General features: G+C 37.7%; 1 protein-coding gene across 1 annotated transcript in view; it reads right to left on the bottom strand.

Annotated features, from left to right (window-relative positions):
- Window positions 1–21,619, bottom strand: part of fcho1 (FCH and mu domain containing endocytic adaptor 1) — a 45,255-nt gene extending 23,636 nt beyond the window's left edge. The window contains exons 1-2 of the mRNA XM_082187575.1: window positions 20,948–21,619; window positions 7,191–7,244 (exon numbers count right to left, since the gene is read on the bottom strand). Of these exons, the coding sequence (XP_082043701.1) occupies window positions 7,191–7,223 (33 nt within the window). The 5' untranslated portion in view covers window positions 7,224–7,244; window positions 20,948–21,619. The remainder of the gene's footprint in view (window positions 1–7,190; window positions 7,245–20,947) is intronic.
- Between the last annotated feature and the right edge of the window lie 84 nt (window positions 21,620–21,703).

The raw sequence follows: 21,703 nt of genomic DNA, 5'->3' as shown, positions 1-21,703 counted from the left end.
GAGTACTTTCCATAAGATCATCTCTCAATGCAAATCAAACCAGCTATTAAGCTAACTGAAATAAAACCATGCCAATCTCTAGGTATGGTGAAGGCTATGTGATGATGTGGGGCTATTTTAATTCCAAAGGCCAAGGGAACTTTATCAGGATAAATAGTATCCTGGATCCATGAAGTAACTGGCCTTTAAAAATAAAAATCTGCCTGCCTCTATGGGAATTTAACATAAGGGTGTCCAGACTTATGCACCCTGTATTTTAAGAAAGAACATTTATTTATTTACGATACATTATTCATTCACAATGAAAATTGGTGTCCTTAAAGGTTGGATTTTTCCTAATTTTTTTAATTAAGGCATTAAGTTCAATTTCCAAAAGATGATTTTTTTATTCCTCTTTTTAGTCAACTTTAGCATGGGTGTCTAAACTTATACATAGCACTGTAGTTTGAATTTGAATCTGGTATATTTGAATTCTAGACATTTGTGACATTGAACAAAAATGTAATTGTTTTGAGGTCTATTTTACACTTTGTGTTTCTAAAGAGCAGATTTGTTATGTTCTGAGGTGAAATTAGCCGTAAATATAAAAAAAAAATATATAAAAAAACCTGCAGATCATACAAAAAAGCAGGTCAGAGGTCAAGCTTTTGTGTCCCACAAGGAAAAGTAGAGGTTATCCAAATAGATATGGGCCAATCAGAGAGCTGCTACAATTCTATAGTGAGGTGAAGTGCCAAAAGAGAACTGAACCAAATAAATCAATCATATACTTTTGCTTTGAATCAAATGTTGTGGTTAGTTAAGTTTAAGATTTTATTGAAAAATTATTTAAAATCCCTACATGAAAAAAATGGTTACTGAAAATGTGGGGATCACTTTATGCTTTATGTTCCTGTGGCACTATAGTCAAATCCAGACTAGGTATCAGTTACCCATGGACCCTTCTGGTGTTCAGTTTCAGTCTTTTATGCTGTACTTGTTCACAGTATAGTGCTGTTTAAAGAACCCTGGTCACAAAACAACAGTTGGACCAAATGGACCAGTTGCAACCAACATGTAATTTCAATGTTAGAACGAAATGAAAAACAACAGCTGATGTTTGTTGTGTAGCCAGTACGCTTGTTGAAACCTGACCCCTTTGGAAAGCTGATCTCCCATGATTCTCTCTGCTCTGCCCACACAGCACAGGTACAACAGCACCCCTTCTAAAGCCGTCTTTCCTTCTCTCACTCTATTCTGCCTCTTTCTCTCACTTCCCTCTTTCTTTTTAAATACAGGACGGTAAACAACTATCAGGCAGGCTTAAACAGACAGTGTTTTCCCCTGGATTCCTCAGTCAGAATTGAGAATTCAGTGCTGAAAGCATATGGAATGATGGCGCATCTGTTGACAGTCTGTTCTTTCATAGCTTCATTCCCTGAAGTTCATTTGCAAAGCATACAGCAGTATCTGCCATTCACCTTTTCTAACGTGATGCCGCCACAGAGGTCGCTTTATGTTTGAAGCATGACAGACAGGGAGCGAGAAACAAAGCATAAGCTTGGCTGCGATGACATTAAGCAGAGCTGCAGGTGTTGAAAGAGGAACTCCAATCCGCTCGGTATTAACGTGTCTCTACCAAGATAGCAGTTGCTAAAGCGACAGGGTTCCCCTGGAAACTGTGAGAGAGCGGGAGACACATGACAGCTCATTCCATAAGGTGAGGGGCATACGATACGTGTGTGTCGGTGCTGCAGTATTCTGTCTTGTTCATCACAAGTCCCAGGACTGTTAAAAATCAGTTTGACCTCTCCTCTAAGGAAGTGGAGAAAAGCTTTGATATATATTTTATATTATACAATTATTATAAATACTATAAATAAATAAAATATTGTAATAAAAAATGCATTAACTCTAATATATGAAATATTTGCATAGCACCTTTCACACAAGAAAAGCAGCTTAAAGTGCTTTAAAAGCATTACAATAAGCATCAACATGAAAACAAATCAAAAACATAATAATATAAGATTAAAAATGAAATCCATTTTATAATGATAATAAAAGACGACAAAATTAGTACACATAAAATGCATTGTAACACGAGATGTAAATATGCTAATTAGCCCCGCCTCCACTGACGCCACCAGCTCAGAGATTCACTCGGCCAACTTCCTGAGGTAAATGCTGACGTCGGACACATAACAGAAATTAATATGATTAGCCTTTTGTTTGAATACGTTATCAAACAGCTAATAATGTATTGCTAATGTTACACAAACCATGTTCCTGTCCAGCATCTCGGAGTCAGGCATATAGTTCATCATAACCTCGTAATATCCATCATACACTCGCTATTGCTAAATCTACCTGATTTTTCATATCAACAGAAAAATATACTGGGATAACCTGGCTTCTTTCACGATTCCCCTGCTAGTTCGCTGTTGATTATATGCTAAAGCCCGTTGGCACTTTGACGTGATTGGTTACAAAGTAGTTTGTGATGTCACAGGCCAGCGATTTCAAACCGCGTTTTTCAGACTGTCTTTGGTTCACCGTAGATTTAAAGAGAAAATACTCAGCAATGGTGTTGACTAATGAATTTGCACATGGTCTTAAAGCTTATTAAAAACGCCACATAGACATAAACAACATTAAAAGCTTGATTTTCACCACAGGGGTTTTTAAGTTTTAAGAGAGCTGGATTCCCTAAAATCTGTTTGTAATGTGTTAAGTCATTAATGTTGAGAGCTATATTCTGAAAGGGGTTTATAAATCTATTCAGGAATCATTTAAACTTAAAACTTTCCCATCATATGCGTTTCTCTTTTGAAAGTCAGTCTGAGCATGAGGCTGAACATCCAACAGCACCACCTCACAATGATAACCTGTGTTAGCCTACAGAACTAACCAGTCTCACTTGATTTTAATTAACCCTATGCTGTAAACACACAAGCAGCATGTAAGAAGGTCTAATATGGAGTTTGATGAATAAGCCATGTCTCATGGAAGTTGTAATTAGAAGATTGCAGGGCGTTCCAGAGTCATGATGCTCGGGGCAATGAGGCAATCATGTGAGACCCAATAAACACAAAGGACAAGCAACAGAACAGAACACTGTAGTCCCTCAAAAAACCTTTTCACATTCAAGTGTCAGTGCAGGTCGATGAGTTCACCATGGCTCGAGAAGGAGAAGGACTGCGTGATTTTTTTCTTGCTCAACATCAATTCTTAAAGGGATAGTTCACTTTGAAATTAAATTTTGGTATGTTTTAGCTTACCTCAAGGGCATCCAAGATGTAGGTGTCTTTTTTTCCGCAGTAGTTTCAATTTTGATATTTTTAGGTCAAACCGTTCTTGTCTGTCAGTCATATAATGCAGGTCGATGGTCACTGTCTCAAAGAGCATGCACAGAGTCCAAATGAAAACAATTCCCCATCGTCCAAATTAAACAATTCCCCATCGTAAGTACACATTGATGGCCTAAGACACAAAACGAGCGGTTTGTGTGAGAAAACAAACAGTATTTATATTGTTTTTACCTCTTGAACACAGCCGAATCCAAGTGATCTGAGAGCGCGGGCGGGTACAGATACAGTATATACACTAGATGTCGCATTGGCTGCAGTAGACATTCGTGTCTTGGGCCATCAATGTGTACTTACGATGGGGAATTGTTTAATTTGGACGACGGGGAATTGTTTTAATTTGGACTCTGTGCATGCTCTTTGAGACAGTGACCATAGACCTGCATTATATGACTGACAGACAAGAACGGTTTGACCTAAAAATATCAAAATTGAAACTACTGCGGAAAAAAAGACACCATCATCTTGGATGCCCTTGAGGTAAGCTAAAACATACCAAAATTTAATTTCAAAGTGAACTATCCCCTTAAAGTCCCAAGATTTATCTTTTATAGACCTCTAGTTTGGCTGTGAGAAAACTTGTATGTACAGCGCTGCCCATCTGAGTCCTGAAACAAATGGCTCTTATGAGTTGATTCTTTTATGAAAAAAGAATCTCGGATGAGATTGTTCATAACAATGTGTATGTTGGATATTTGATTATTTGCTCATTTCCTAGAATTCCCTCCAAAGGGGCTGTAAAGGACTTACTGCTGACTGTGCATTATGGGTAAAACGCACACACATGGCCCAGTCCTGTCACCTGTGATGAATAACTGCATTAGCTTTTAGTTGAGAAAGAGGGAAATCATTGACTGACCTAAAGTATTTCATCCTCCTCTCTTTTACCTTTATCTAGACGAGTCTTGATTAAATCACACGAATGGGACAATAAGACAGATATAGCGTATCAGTGATGTTTATCTTGAATTGGAGATGGAGACAGGGCTATACATTAACTTGAGGAATTCTCTGACTTCTGTTCTTTGTTCTTCTGTTGTTTTTTTAATGAAATGCTATTGGTTAATTACATGCACAAGACAAAAGGCCTCTCTATGGCAGTGGAAACTGATGGATCATGACCCAAAACTCAACTGAACAGGGACAAATAATGATTTGCTCAGTAAGCATAATTTATATGCTGAAAGGAAGACACTGTTAAGTGTGTTCTAATCAGGTAACTAATTAACAAATTCTACTATTATAAAGGCATGGCTTATGTTTTGAATAATAAATATTCATGAACCTTATTTTTGAATTCTTAATTATACTGTTACTTGTCTGGACACTCTCAGAGGGTTACTAATCCATGACCAAATTAAAGATGCAATTAATATTCACACACTATACATTACTTTCCACATCAAACATTAATTATAAAAGCACAACACTATGAGAACGATGGACAGAAACGTCCATGCATGTGTCCATAAATGAATTAAAAATAACTTTCTCATTTGGACGGAAACCAATAAAAAGCAGCCAATCTGCCAATCTTAGTGTGAAAGGTAATCTGCGTATAATGTTCGTTTTTTCTGATGGTACTAGATAAGTTCATGAGGTTTAGGTGGCATATTTCACACGCACTGGTGTGGCCAAAGTAATTTTCACTAGCAAATGCGAGAAAATGCATGCTTTGTAGAGCTATTAAAGTATGACCGCATTTAACAACTTTCTAGATCTAATAAACCCTCATCTTCCAAAGCTTCACGAATACTTTAATGTGAGACTGAAAAATCTACATCCAAGCTCGCAAAATTGAAAAAGAACAGTAAGAGTGAAACTAAATGAACTGATTAGGCTGCTAAATGAGCTCTCTGTTGTGAGACAGCATCTGACAGCCTGCTGAACGCCCTGTTTTCCTTCTGAGGAGAAAACAGATTGAAGACAGTTGTAAGGATGAAGACGTATGAGCTAAATAAGGAATGTGCTTAATCACTGCGATTGTGAATTCCCTCTCAGAGACTTAATTAATCATGCATTTTCAGTAATTACCCAAATGTGTCGTTTCAGTCTTTTCACACAGGTGTTTTTATTCAGTGCTGAAGAAACAGTCAGAGCAGGACGAACGCACACAACAAGACAAACACACACAGTTATGATCATTTTACACACACACGTCTGGTTCACTATCTTTGTGGGGACTCTCCATAGACTTAATGGTTTTTATACTGTACAAACTGTATATTCTAATCTATCTCCTTACACTAACCCTACCCCTAAACCTACCCATCACAGAAAACTTTCTGCATTTTTACATTTTCAAAAAAATATAATTTAGAATGTTTATTAACCCATTTCCCAGCGGTCCGCTGGCTGGTCCTCACAATGGAGGTGATCTCAGGTTTTACTATCCTTGTGGGGACATTTGGTTCCCACAATGTAATATAAAACAAACGCACACACACACACACACACACACACACACACACACACACACACACACACACACACACACACACACACACACACACACTATAATGACAATTAATTTCTTTAAAGTTACCATGAATCAGTATTTGTAATGTGAAATTTAAGCAGCCTTGGTTCCATCAACCAAAAAAGAAACTCATTTTAAAATGGTGAAACTCACAAAAAAATGACTTTAAAATGAATTAACTGATTAATCTGATGAATTCTAATGACAGTTCTTCGGTACAACATGCATTGATGAATCATGCACAAAAATACAAAAAATGTGTATTAAAAGTTCAGGATGAGCACGTTCAGATAACTAACCTATTAACATATTCAGTAATCAACTCAATTAACAAGATAGAGGTATATATACACACACAGCAGACTTACTTCTGCTTCCTCCCCTCTGACAGCCCGCCAAATATGCATAACCTTTACTCTATTTATTCTATGTAAGTGTGAACTCGTAAAGGCCAATTTGATTTTATGTTGACTTTAAAAACTGCTTTTCGGAGTAACAGGAAAAAGTGCAGGCCAGAGCGTCAGCGTCTGCATACATCTGCATGAGCGATGAGGGGGTCGAGAGTGAATAATAGTTCTGCATGGATGCTTGGGAGTTTTGGGGGGTGTTTTTTGTGTAGGAACACAACACAATAGAGGAGGTCTCTGCATCTACCACAGTCCTGCGACACAAAGCCAGACAATCACATGACCTGGCCCAAACTGGTCAGCAGACCAGAGGCTCCAACCAGCCAGAACACAGTAGAGGAACTCAAAAATAAAACTCCAGTCAAGACTACAAATGAGAGATGGGGTGTTCAGCTTAAACAGGAGGGAACCAATCACTGTATGATGTTTATTTTAACATGACATTTAAATGCCACTTTACTACTTCTCAAACAAAACTAATTTGACGGCACAGATGTTGTAAGCTTCTCTAACATATGGAGGTCTTTATCTTGTAGGAAGGCATCTGTACTGGTGTAATGTGGCCTTCATTCAGTAGCAGCAGTTCCTGAATGTTCTGGCTTGATTTTCCTCCCTTCTTCCTTGTTCTTTGAGAGGGGCAGGCTAGGTATTAAAGTAGGACGCCCCTGAAATAGCCCTACCAGGTGTGTGGAAAGTGCAGAACACGGCTGTCCTCATGGGAAAGCTGACAAAGCCCTGGCCCTCTGCTTTTGTTCATACACTTTTTTTTTCTCTCTTTGTTCTTTCCTTTCGCTATCCTTTCTTCATACTTTCAATGATGTGACAGAAACAGTCAGCATATGAATCCCAAACTGCTTACAAGGCAACTGTATAAAACATACGCTGAGTAAACATTGCTCTTACTGTACAAAGCTAGAACATAAAGAACACAATGTATAAGAAATGTGACAGACTTACCCAAAAATTGTTCTTGAAATACGCCATCTCCATTTAGAGGGTTCCTAGAGAGTTCTGAAAGAGAGAAGAACGTGGTTATGCCCCCAGATATAATATTTAGAGGTGTTTTTCCCCCCAAACTGATTTTTAGGAAAACTCATTGAAAATTAATTTTCAAATAGTAAAATGTTTTCCTTTTATCTCAGTTTAATATTCAGAGAAATATACAGTGGGTACGGAAAGTATTCAGACCCCCTTAAATTTTTCACTCTTTGTTATATTGCAGCCCTTTGCTAAAATCATTTAAGTTCTTTTTTTTCCCCTCATTATTGTACCCACAGCACCCCATATTGACAGAAAAACAAAGAATTGTTGGCATTTTTGCACATTTATCAAAAAAGAAAAACTGAAATATCACATGGTCCTAAGTATTCAGACCCTTTGCTGTGACACTCATATATTTAACTCAGGTGCTGTCCATTTCTTCTGATCATCCTTGAGATGGTTCTACACCTTCATTTGAGTCCAGCTGTGTTTGCTTATACTGATTGGACTTGATTAGGAAAGCCACAGACCTGTCTATATAAGACCTTACAGCTCACAGTGCATGTCAGAGCAAATGAGAATCATGAGGTCAAAGGGACTGCCTGAAGAGCTCAGAGACAGAATTGTGGCAAGGCACAGATATGGCCAAGGTTACAAAAAAATTTCTGCTGCACTTAAGGTTCCTAAGAGCACAGTGGCCTCCATAATCCTTAAATGGAAGACGTTTGGGACGACCAGAACCCTTCGTAGAGCTGGCCGTCCGGCCAAACTGAGCTATCGGGGGAGAAGAGCCTTGGTGAGAGAGGTAAAGAAGAACCCAAAGATCACTGTGGCTGAGCTCCAGAGATGCAGTCGGGAGATGGGAGAAAGTTGTAGTAAGTCAACCATCACTGCAGCCATCCACCAGTCGGGGCTTTATGGCAGAGTGGCCCGACGGAAGCCTCTCCTCAGTGCAAGACACATGAAAGCACACCTGAAGGACTCCAAGATGGTGATAAATAAGATTCTCTGGTCTGATGAGAGAGCCCCAGCCAGAGCCCTGACTTAAACCCAATTGAGCATCTCTGGAGAGACCTGAAAATGGCTGTCCATCAATGTTTACCATCCAACCTGACAGAACTGGAGAGGATCTGCAAGGAGGAATGGCAGAGGATACCCAAATCCAGGTGTGAAAAACTTGTTGCATCTTTCCCAAAAAGACTCATGGCTGTATTAGATCAAAAGGGTGCTTCTACTAATTACTGAGCAAAGGGTCTGAATACTTAGGACCATGTGATATTTCAGTTTTTCTTTTTTAATAAATTAGCAAAAATGTCAACAATTCTGTGTTTTTCTGTTAATATGGGGTGCTGTGTGTACAATAATGAGGAAAAAAAATTAACTTAAATGATTTTAGCAAATGGCTGCAATATAACAAAGAGTGAAAAATGTAAGGGGGTCTGAATACTTTCCGTACCCACTGTAACTAATCATTTTCATATTTATAGCCAATAACTAATAAATAGCTGTTTTAAAGTTCTATACTATTTGTCCAAATTAATAATAATAAAAAAACACTCAAATTAAAATGAATCATTTTAAATTGCCACATTATAATGTACAGTATGAAAATATGATATTTTGGATTTTGAGATTTGCTAAAGATTACATTTAAAAGTGTTATTAAATTATTAGTAATTAAAAGATTTACTAAGTGAGCGTTAAATGACAGAAAAGTTCATCTAAATGGAAAAAAATGTGCATGTACAATTATGTATTTAAAATGTTTTATGATGTTCTATAATGGAAACCCGGCTAATGACTAATTCAGTATCTTTAAAACAAGATGGGGCCGTCTTTCTCTGTGCATAATCAACTGATATTAGATGTGCCTAAGTGAACCTGTTAAATGGATGCATTTTCGGGGAACCGTCAGTGGAAGAAACAAGGTACACAATCAAAAACAAGGTTAACCAGTAGAGCAGACTGACAGATAGTGCTGATGAAAGCAGGCTCCTGCAGGGGCTAGTGGCAAGAACTCAAGGCAATTTTAATTAGACCAAACCCACGCTGAGGTGCACACACAAACACACTCGGTTTCAATGTTTCAGTGCTCTAGCGGAGCAGATGACACTGAGATGACTGCGGAAGTTTCTCTTTGTGAATGTAAATGTCAGCCAACTCAGAAATATAAAACCATCACCTCAGCTAATAGCCTGAGCATCCCACTGAATTCTTTTCACTGTTCAGTGAAATCAAATGTAACATTCACAGCGTCAGGGGCTAAACAAAACACGAAAAAGCTGTTGAAAGTTAAGATGTCAGATCAGTGGAACTGAGTAATGTTTCAGAATGCATCTCTTTTGTAGCTGTGTATACGATGGTTGAACATCTCTCTGAGGTAAGACAACAGGTGCAAAGAGCTGAGTCACTACAGAATGCTTCTCTGTAATACAGCCTCTCTAATTGCACACACACACACACACATTACCATCCTTTTCACTATCCTTTTCTTTCCTCCCTCTCTTTCGTAAACACATCCTGGCAGTGCCTGCTGGCTCTCAAAATGTGACGGGCATTTCCAGTCCAGTGTCACTATATTGGCAGGTTTGTGTTCCTGCTTTTCTGACCAGCAGCCTACCGCACAACACCTGGGGCTCATAATGAGGATCCTTCCTGACAGCAGTCAGGTTAAATTTTTTAAGTGTCTGACAGGACAGTGGAGGTAGATGGGAAAGTAGAAGGAGGGAGAAGGGAATGGGATCAGGAGTCAGGACACATGCTACTGTACATTCACACCCACATCGCCATGAGAATAACAGTTCTCTATTTATGTGTGATGAGGACTACTTACTTGGACACAGCTTTAATTAGCACACTTTCTGACATTATGATGCCACAAACATCAAGGTGAAATCCTGAATATATCGCATTGGAGGACGCAATCCTTGTTTATTTTTGGAGCATTTGACAGCAGCTACATCGCAGACCGTTAGTAAAAAATTTGCTAATGCTTTGTCTGCAAATTACGGTTTTATATAGATGTTTTTAAAACAATGAATCGCGTGCAATAGTGGGGCGTTTACACTTTTCCCTATACAATGAGATAAGCCAATCATAACAGTGGCCCATTACTGACACGCTTTAAAGGATCAGCCCCCTTAAAGGTGCTCTAAGCGATGTCACGCTTTTTTTAGGCTGAAACATTTTTTGTCACATACAGCAAACATCTCCTCACTATCCGCTAGCTGCCTGTCCCCCGAACACACTGTAAAAAAACCCGGTCTCTCACTCTCTGTAGACAGCCCAGGCTCCACAAATGGCAACAAAAACAAACTGGGCCAACCTGCACCATGAAACATAACAAACAGTGTTCCAGCCAATAACCGACAAGAATGATTTGGGGGTGGGGGTTAGTGCACGTGCACATGAAGGGGGGTGTGGGGAGTGGAGAGAGAGAAGCATGAAGAGGGGAGTTAGCTAGAGGAGAGATGTCCTAGAAAACGACAACAACTAACGTTAGAATTATATTCTCTTGAGTTTTGATACGGCCGACACACAAGCAAAGAGACGACGTTCGGATGAACAAATAGCAAAGAAGAGGGAAAAGGAGAAGGAACGCGTGTTTAGTCCCAAATTTACATCGGAAAAGCCTGTTTCAGGAAGCACAGAAGGGAGGGGGAGGGGACGGGATGAGGAGGAGGGAGGGTGGAGCTAGCCTCTGTTTTGTTTGACAATACTTTGAACGTCAACAAGAAGTGACGTCACCCAACATCGCTTAGAGCACCTGATCATTTCAGACAGAGGGTTAAAAATATTTTTTGCGTGCATATTTGTTTTTTGTGCAAAAAAGCTTTATTAACATTAAGCAAACCTCAAGGAACATATTAAAAGAATAAAACAATCATGACCCCTAACAATAATTTAATATTATTTCACAATATTATTGTTTTGACTGTATTTTTTATAAAATAAATGTAGCCTTGGTGAGCATAAAAGACCAGCCCCAAACTTTTGAATGATAGTGTATGTTTTATGAATTTTATACACAAATTTTCAGAACTTTTCTGCTGATAAATGAACTAACCTAATGCCAGTTTGAAAGTAAATCTTTGGTCTACAAAGTGTGGTCTTTAAAAACATGTTTTATAGAGATTAGCGGTGATACAACTGCCAAAATGATAGCACTGTCCTTGAGTAGACGTGTTTGTGGGTGCTAGGCGTGAGCCCAGCAGAGAGCCGGTTGGAGGTGTGATTCCTGTTATGTTTCTGAGAGCTGGATGCTGGCAGGATCTACAGCCCATGGAGTGCTGACCACAGGGCTTTTCTCTGGCCGGCCGGGCCTCTCTTGGCACTGTTGATGACCATCAGCCGGTGCACAGCACAACCTCTCATGGACAGGGAAATACTCATGCTTACGCCTTACTCCCTCTATCCATCTCTCACACCCCTTTAATTATCTCGACCCGGCAAACCTTAGGGGTGTATGGATGACACAAGCTTGGCAGCATGGCTCATTCCAAAAATAAGACTCAGCCGCCGGTTCAGAGGTCTCCAAACAGACATCAGGGCGTAATGTGGCTGAGAAAGAATAATCCAACTGGAACTAGAAGGAATTTCTAAAGATTGGCTTCTTCTCATTCCCTGTAATTAGGTATATGTCAGCCATGTATCTCTGTAGACATAATATGGCGATACTAAAATCTTATAACCATTAAAATATCCATTTAACACGTGCTTGTAACCATCAACTAATGGCATATACACAAATAAATGAGATGTTTTGGTAAAATAACAAGCTATAACTACATTCCAGACATTTGGGATCATGGCAAATCTACCCTTTGGGTTTGGCATTGGCACCAAAACACAGTGAATGTGCGGCCGAATTTTCCATTGAAGACTATAAGCCTCCTAGCTGATTCGGTGGTCACTGTGGAGTGAGTTCTGGAGGATCCATCTGGTGCTCAGTGAGTCTTTCAGGACCAGCGTACTGTTAATAGTAGCTGGTTTCTCTAAAGACGTCTATCCCAATCCATCCATTAGCATTCACATTCATCTCATTTGCACTTGCTTAGCTGGCACAGGAGTCAGGACCCCCCAAAAATAAAAAAATAGGAGATTTCCATCCTTGCTCATGCCATGTCACATTCATTAATTTAATCAATAAGTACAAAAAAGCCGGTGCTTTTCAGAATGAAAAAACAGATAGGGTGCCAGGAAAAATGAGTAGCTTAAAAGTAAAGCACACAGCCACTAAGTGATCCTCATTACTCTCTGGCAGAATTTAAATGACAACGCTCAGCATCATTTCAATCTCTCTCTCTTTCTCACTTTGCTGTGGCTGAGAGGATTGTTAGAGCGTTATTGGCAGATGCAGATGCAGCTCAGAAGGGAGACGCTGATCTCTATTCTCTCTCTTTCAATCCGTAGCTTCTTAAGGTGCAGTGTATAAACCGAAGCAGCGTATCAACCCTCAGCTGACCTCACACCAGGAGTGAAGCCTGGCTCCAGAGCCAAGAATCGACAGTAGACATCCTGCTCGGCTACTAAAGCCCCATCTGTCAAAGTCAGAGAGTGATTTTATGAGTGTGACACTAAGTGTGTGTGAGCGGAGTGAAACTCAAAATGAGGAAGAGGGCATGCTTTGAAATAAAATTTTCTCATTACTTCAGGGCCAAGGGCTCCATTAGTAAAGAAATTAAGGGGAGCTAACCAACCGACAGTGGCCTAAAATACATTTTAAGAAATTATATTACTTAAATCGAAATCCCTGATGAACAAGAAGGATGAACATGAACTATGGCTGTTTGGTGTATTCAGCTTCTAATAAGTATTATCGTGTGGATAAGTGTGAATCAGATAGTGAATCTGTGTGTCCTTCCTCACCTGCGTTGGCAAAGAAAATGAGCTGAGAACATTTCCTGTCAGAGAGGTTTTGCAGCAAGCTTCAGCAGTGCAGTGCCAAATCCCCCACCCACCTATAACAAGCCTGTCTGTATCTCTGCATCAGAGCTTCTTCAAAATGTCCAGAACTTGATTTGGTGTGATTACAAATACATTTGGGGGAATTTTTTATGGAGATTCTGGGGCTTTGCTGCAGAAGCCCCTTCTGCTATTTCCTCATTATCAAAAAGTCCCTAAAAAATGTCAGATGTAATATTTAATTTACACAAAATAATTTGTTATTATATCATATAGACCATGTTACTGAATGATTACCACATTCATATACCAAGGTATTCAATAATATAATAGAAATAAAAATAATTAAGCAATATCATTCGAGCAAGAGTGTTGTTGCTCTGAATATCAGCATTATTATTAACAACAGCACAATTGAGAGAGTGTGATATTGCTTATATAGAACAGTTAATTGAACAAATTAACATTCAGTAACTTACATTTTAGACACAATACCAGTTTGACTATTGTTGCTCCTCCTTCAAATATATTTGCAAACAAAGCCAAAACAAATGAATTCCTACCTCAATGTATTAGCCTAGTGTTTTTGTTTTAATTGAGTGAATGATTCAATGACTCATAAAGACTTACTAATTTCTGCCATAAAAAGTATGCAAATTCAGCCGGTCAATTCTTTCTTTATTGAATGAATAGTTTAAATCAATGACTCGGTTGAATTTGGAATAGCATACTAACACACTCCAACTTATTTCTGCCATATCTTTAACTGCAGAAAAAGTAAGAGTAGTATTCTAGAATGCTATTCTGTATTTAGCCGGTCACTTCTATTGTTCCGAATGAATCAGTGTTTTAAACAAATCAGTTGAACGAATGAGACAGTGACACACCCATAAAGACAGTCAGTTGATGCCACCTACTGGCGGATTAATAAAATATGCAAGAAGAATCGCTGAAAAATCCACAACACTAATCATTCAAAAGTGCCATAGCTGTTAGACCATCACTCGACCAATCCGATTCAAAGACAAGAACTAAATGTTGTAAATAAAGTTGTTTATTCCCAGCTGAAAATACATCATGATTAAAGATTTGGACTGGTAAAGATTAAAGGTTAAAAGTATTAAAGGGATAGTTCACTTTGAAATAAATTTTTGGTATGTTTTAGCTTACCTCAAGGGCATCCAAGATGTTGGTGTCTTTTTTTCCGCAGTAGTTTCAATTTTGATATTTTTAGGTCAAACCGTTCTTGTCTGTCAGTCATATAATGCAGGTCTATGGTCACTATCTCAAAGAGCATGCACAGAGTTCAAATTAAAACAATTCCCCGTCGTCCAAATGAAACAATTCCACATCGTAAGTACACAGTGATGGCGCAGACTGGTGCGTAGATATATACACTAGATATCGCCTTAAAGACATTCGTTCCAATGAACTGCCGTAGACAAGGCGACATCTAGTGTATATATCTATGCACCAGTCTGCATACACGTCAGATCAGATCACTTGGACATGGCTGTGTATAAGAGGTAAAAACTATATAAATACTGTTCGTTTTCTCACACAAACCGCTCGTTTCGTGTCTTAGGCCATCAATGTGTACTTACGATGGGGAATTGTTTAATTTGGACGACGGGGAATTGTTTTAATTTGGACTCTGTGCATGCTCTTTGAGGTGGTGACCATAGACCTGCATTATTTGACTGACAGACAAGAACGGTTTGACCTAAAAATATCAAAATTGAAACTACTGCGGAAAAAAAGACACCTACATCTTGGATGCCCTTGAGGTAAGCTAAAACATACCAAAAATAAATTTCAAAGTGAACTATCCCTTTAAAGCGGTGATGATCAATAAACTATCACCAAGGTGACAAGATCAAGGTCTTAAACCCCAGGTTTCCCTTTTCTAAAGTAAGTGTGAGTCGCTTTGGATAATAAATGATCTGCTAAAAGACTAATTAGCAGTTAGACAACACTTAATGTCACCTCATTGAACATTACAGGCGAATGGTACCATGAACGGCACCATGTGGACAACAGCAATACATCCTTCCACACCAACAGAGTTCAGCTTGTTCCTCTGTTCAGAACCCAGCAGAATAAACCACAGTCTCTGCTGGCTTTTGTGCTGTGCTGAATGCTGTTGTTGTTGCCAGTAGTGCTCGAGCACAGTTTATGACAGCAGTCCAGAGCTCACCTCCATCCGGTGCATCACCCAGCAGCGTAAGCCATGCAAGCACATGTAGAATCAACAATTGTACACAATGCATTAATTAAATCAGATCATTAAACCATGTTTTTGCAGCCCAACGGGACATTTAAATGACAGTACACATCTAGAAGACACTGACGGAGGTGTATTAGCATTACAAATTATGAACACAGTCCTATTCTCTGCCAGCACTTGCTGTTGCTTTCTCAGTTTTTTGGGGTCAGTGTGCGTCTCATAAACGACCTAGATAGCAAATTTGATTAGGGTCTCCTGAATTTGAGGACAGTTGCATCTCAATGCTGCAAATACTGCACTGAGATTTCTGTAAACTACCTTTTCTTATCATGCTACACAGCGTGTCGTCGTTAGGTCTGTATTCAGCAGATAATTTTACTGATAAACACAGATAAAACATTGAAAATAACAACTGAAACTTTATACTCAAAGCAGTTGTATGGCTCTTTAATTTGTTTGCCTTTTCATATGACCATAAGTCACCGTTTTTCTGAACTTTCAAGTCAAGCAAATTTTAAACCTCGGGACCTAGTGGCCTACTAATCTATTTTCCATCAACTTTTTATTTAGCCAACATTTTATAGGCTATTTATTTAGCCAATATATTTAATGGTCATTATACAGTCAAGCTCCAAAAAGGACAAAAATTCTACATAAGACGATACAACTTAGGCCTACTCCAAGTCTTTTGAACAGGTTTATTTTACTAAAGCTAAAACCATAAAAAAAAAATAAAAAAAATACTGTAAAAATGCAACAGTACAAGCTTAAAAGTTACCTTATATATGGTGAAAAATTGTAAATGGTTTAACATCACATTATATGTATATTGTACTACTATACAAGTATATTTTACTGTAAAATAATGTAGGGTTTTTGGAGTAATATTTTGTGGTGAAAAGAAAACAGTAAAATGACATTAAAATCCCTGTGTGACAGATCACATATGACTAGGCCTATATTTTATTTAAATTGTTTTGTTTCTTATTTTTGTAAACGATAATGTACATTAGGGTGTTTTTGTTACATTTTATGTTATTTAGTAATTGTTTATTACATTATTTTAATGTCATCTGTGTTACCCTGATGGTGTTGTTTTGTTTTGTCTTGTCTATGTGTATGACCCGCCATCTATCTATGAGTATTGGTAATTTTTTAAGGACAAGCACTGATAACCACCCATGATAATACAGGTTGTACAATAAAGCCTCATATACAATATACAACAAAAGTATATGTGGCTTTCTATTGTACAACCTGTATTATCATGGGTGGTGGTTATCAGTTCAGTTTATAAAGCAGATTTTTGTATTCAAGTAGATTGTTATTTAAAAATTATATACTTTGATGAAATGTGGCAACCATAAGTTACTGTATTATTATTATTATTTACTGTGAAGTATTGACAGCAAACAACATTGAGAACTACAGCACAGATCATCAGTAAATTTGAGAATTCCTAAGGAAGGAACTCAGCCATTCTCCCGAACATTTCCTTTTGTGTTTCATGGAATAAAATCATATGAGTTGAGAGTAAAAAAAAAAAAAATTCATTTTTGAATGAACTATAAAACATTTAATTAAAACATGCTGAAATAAATGGCTGCTTACTGAAAAATCCCACATCCAATTCATGTAACAATGACCCACAATCCGGCTAGGCTCAGAGCCACGTTCCCTTCTCCAGGCTTCTGTGTGCCTCTAGACAGCCCAACAGACAGAAATCCTCCATCTGCCACGGGCTGCCAAGCTTTGCCCACAGGCACTGTCCTGCTTGGCAGGGATCTAGGTGAGCCAGCAGCACTGACACAAAACTACAAATCTTCCAATGCTGCTACTAACAACCACTACAGCAGATGATAAAACAAGCGACAGGAGGACTGGATCAGATTCCTTGAAACTTTAGGATAAACAATACTACAATGAACTTCTCTCTATAAGTGTGATGTTCTCTCACTCTGCTAATGAGGGAGTCCATGCTAATGCTGTAGCTTCACTCTAATGAAGTCTAATCAACAGGAGCAATTCAAGCCAATTCAAATTTAAATGGAACATACTGTGCATCCCCCACCTCCCTCTCTCTCTCCATCCTTCTCTGCAGGTCTTCAGAGTCAGGGGGTGTCCTTAGATGAGCCCTCTAATCTCAAACTGCACCGGCTTTCATGTGTCCCAGCTCTTTCAGGTCTGATAATGAATCTACCTTGACTTAAAAAAGTGACAGACCGACTTTAATTCAACAGGATTGTGTGGTGTCAAAAATATCTACTGTTAACTTCAGCATGACCTCCAGTATAAAGCATGGGGATAAGATGTACAGCCCTTTTTATCCAGATGCTTACAGAGTTCAGAGCTCTAATCAGTCTTTTATTTAAGATGAGACAGGTTAGAACACTAAAGTAGCCTCCAAAATCCAAATTCAGTATTGAAACTTTTAACAGAGATAGAAAAGCTTACTCTACAAAAAAAAACAACAACAATGCATTCTGCGTGCATAGCACTGGCAAGCCATGCAGCACTGAAGAGCAGTGTGGTGTATATATCTCTGTCTGGGCACACAGAGGAAATGCAGCACTTACAGTAATCAGCAACAGCCTTCAGTCCTGGCACAAATATTAAAGTGTGACTCAGATGTCATTACATACTACTCAGAAAACCAGATTATAAGGCAAAGGCAGTTTAATTTAGTCTCTACACCTACTAAATGCACGCTGTCCCTTTAAGTGCATGCTCGTCATTAAAGTGCAGCCAGTACTGATAATCAAATGCTGATATTTGAATTCTTAACTGCCTTTATTTGTTTTATTCTGAGATAAGTGCAATGCTATAAGTGGTAAAAGCTTGCAACTTTGGAAATGACGAGAAACTATGAAGGACATCATTAGCACTCATTGGTACACAAATGCTACCCTAGTGAAAAATAAATATACAAAAAATGTATTTGAAATACATTTATTTTATGCTAAGTATAATACAATTCATTTCATATTTATGTACTTAATATAAATATCCTGTGATTGTATTTTTGGTATACTAAATTGATATACTTTAAGTCTGCTAAATTGGTACAACTAATTTTGTACTTAATGCACTTTATTTAGCCTATCCGGAAGTTGTGCTGAGGTCCAACTAAAGATATACTTGTATATATATTTGATTGTGCTAAAGTGGAACTATTGCAAGTATACTTTAGGCACACTTTAAATATTTTGCATTTAAAGACTGATATTATACAGTGATCATACTATATCCGTACTAACATTTTAGGCTTAATATTAAGAAATGCTAGTAACTACACGTTTGCATTGGAATCTTATCATGGCATTAGGAAAGTATTCAACTTTTTCACGAAGTGAACATCTAGAAGACAATTTATTTATTTATTTTTACTAGACATTCAACTCGAGAACCACTTGGAATCCTTCACGGACCACAACTAGAAGAATCAGATGCTTCAATGGTTTGTTAATTTGTTTTTAAAAGCACTCCAGCATTCTTTCCTATCTTAGCCACATCTCAGTGCTCTCAAGTGCATCTTAAAATTGTCTTAAGAATGTTATATTTGTGTACTGTAGATACGCAGACTTTTGCGAATCTCTGGGTTCCTTTAAGGATAGACTAAACAAGAACAAGAATCAAGACACACACGCAAATGACAATCTGCATCTGCATCACAAGACTCTTATCATGAGGTTGGAATACCATGACGTGCATTTACAACACACGCTGCAAGAGATCCCACAGAGAAGTTACAAAGTGGAGTACAGTGTATATGAGCCCCGGGATCTGTGTTGCGCAATAACTCAGCTTTGCACACTCTTTTGACTATGTGGGAATATGAAAAACTAACCTGCAGCCATTCTCCGCAAATCTACAACCACATGCCTCAGGATGTGACATGCGGTGGTGCAAGTGTTTCTAGAAATAACCAGCCACTCTTCTGAACAGGCGACTGGCTACTTCTAGAGATATTTCTCCTTATCCACTTCATCAAGAATGACAGGGACATTATTCATCCACACAATTTGCAAAACAAATGATTTGTCTTTCAAGGCATGAAATTCAACAGTCTTAGAGCTGCTATTAGAATATTAGTGAAATCTAATCTGAAGAAGCTTTTCTAAAATGTATTCCTTAAAACTAACCAGTAATTTTTTTTTAATTGCTAAAGTAATCCAAAAGTAGGCCTATTTGGATTTGTAGGATTTTAGTACGTATCCATTTCATACTAGGACTTATTATTATAGTGACATAGTTATTCATAATTAATAATAACAGTTATTATTATTGTATTGTAACACACTGTAATTATACATTTGCGTACTGTGTAATATTAAGTAAATATTAAGGGTTTGGATTAGGGTTTGATATGGTTTAGGGTTAGTTTGTTGCAATTATGGATAATTTATAGTTATTACTTTAGTAACTACATATAACATATTTAACATTGGCACTGTAAAAAAGTGTTAGCGAAAAATTAGGTTACACTTTATTTTAAGGTGATGTAGTTACATTGTACTTACTCAAATAAGTAGGGTTTGGTTTAGTTACTTGTAATTATGCATAATTTACTGTCATTACTATAGTGTAAATAATGTGTAACTATGTCACCTTAAAATAAAGTGTTACCAAAAACTAGAATTGGTACCAGCAAAAAATGTAATACATAATATTCAGAGATTAATATTTGAACCACAGATTTCAATTGGATGACACTTTATTTTACAGTGTTACACATGTTAAATGTAGTTACTGTATTAATAACTATACATTATGCATAATTACATGCAATTAACCCTAAGCCAAACCCTCATCTTAATCCTAACCATATAGGCCTAGTAAGTACATGCAGTTAATTATTATTACTCAGTACTTAAATGTATAATTAAACTGTAATACTGACACCTTAAAATAAAGTGTAACCAATTTTTACTTAATTTGTTACTAAAATAGTTACATTACACTATTAGGATGGTGACTAATAGCAATTAAATGAAGTACTAGTATGTAAAAAGTACCAGTGACTTGATACTAGTCACTACTAGCATTAATACTGTATTAGTATCTCTAAATTAATAGTTGCTAGTTAAATTGAAAAAGATACTAGTCACTAGTGGATTAAAAGCATTAGTGACATAAATGTAGATACTAGTAAGACCTGAAGCAATAGACAAAAAAGATATAGCATCTTATTTAAAAACACAAAATAATCTGATCAACTTTTAAAATACACTTAAGAGACACAAATACTTCACTACTTTGCCCATCACTATTCTGATCTAGCAACTTCCTTCCACAAAGCACCGTGTCTGTCTTTGTTCTAGACAGAGGAAATGTGTATGCACTGTAACGTTACTGATGAGGAACATGCTGTGCGCTGCAGCTCAAACTAAAACTGACCTTGTAGCAAATGATCAGGCTTTTGCTCCACAATGCTGACACACTGAAACAGAGATGCTCCGCTGGGGAAAGCCTCACTGTCAGTGTCACGTACAATGAACTGCTTAGTGCTGGACGCCTATTATGTTGCATTCCCGGGAAAACGTTTCAGCAGCACAACCAATAACTTCACTTACTGTGAAAAGAAACGTAAAAAGTATGTTACCTTGTTGTGGTTTCAGTAAAAACAGTGAGGCTCATTTTCATCGCCGGTAGTTGATCCGACCGTGGCGCGTTCAATGTGTAACAAGGTTTGAACGAACAGTTGACAGTGTTAGAAAAGCCCCGCCTCTTTGTGTTCCTATTGGTTCACGTTTCCTGTCACTCAAGCGTCACCGGAGCAAAGCTGTGTAGGCATGGCAACTGCGTTACCAATACCGCTTTTGTTAGCCAATAGAGTATGGATCAATTTCAAGAGGCAACGCCCACTTCTCATGGACAAGAGTCATTGGATAAAGTGTTTGTCAATCAAAGTAAGGCTTTCCTAAAGGCGGGAACCCTTGAGTTCGATTATTATAATGTATGCAAATGTATTTCTTTACTGAAATGCATCATGACAAACCACTGTTCAAATCTCCACAAAAATGCAAAATCGTCTATGTGTGCATCACATTTTTTCCAGACAACTGCGATTTATGCGTGTGTAAAGGGGTGGAAAAGAAATAAATAAAAATATATATAAAAAGAGCCAAAAATGTCTTGTGTTGATCATTTTTAAAAGTAATACAGAATTTCAACACAAAACCATAAATATCAAGTTTTGTTGATAAAATAAAATAAGTCACATTTAGTTCTATTTGATGCCCTACTTTTTTTTTTAAACTAAAGCAACTACAACATAAAATAACCTGATTAACAATGACCTGATTATGCTAATTTGGGTCATTTTACAGAAGTCCAGCCACTGCATGAAGAAAAAACA

Source organism: Leuciscus leuciscus (assembly GCF_965113295.1).
Source record: "Leuciscus leuciscus genome assembly, chromosome: 13".
Lineage (NCBI taxonomy): Eukaryota > Metazoa > Chordata > Actinopteri > Cypriniformes > Leuciscidae > Leuciscus > Leuciscus leuciscus.
The sequence above is the reverse complement of the archived record's forward strand: the minus strand, read 5'-3'. Positions and strand labels throughout refer to the sequence as shown.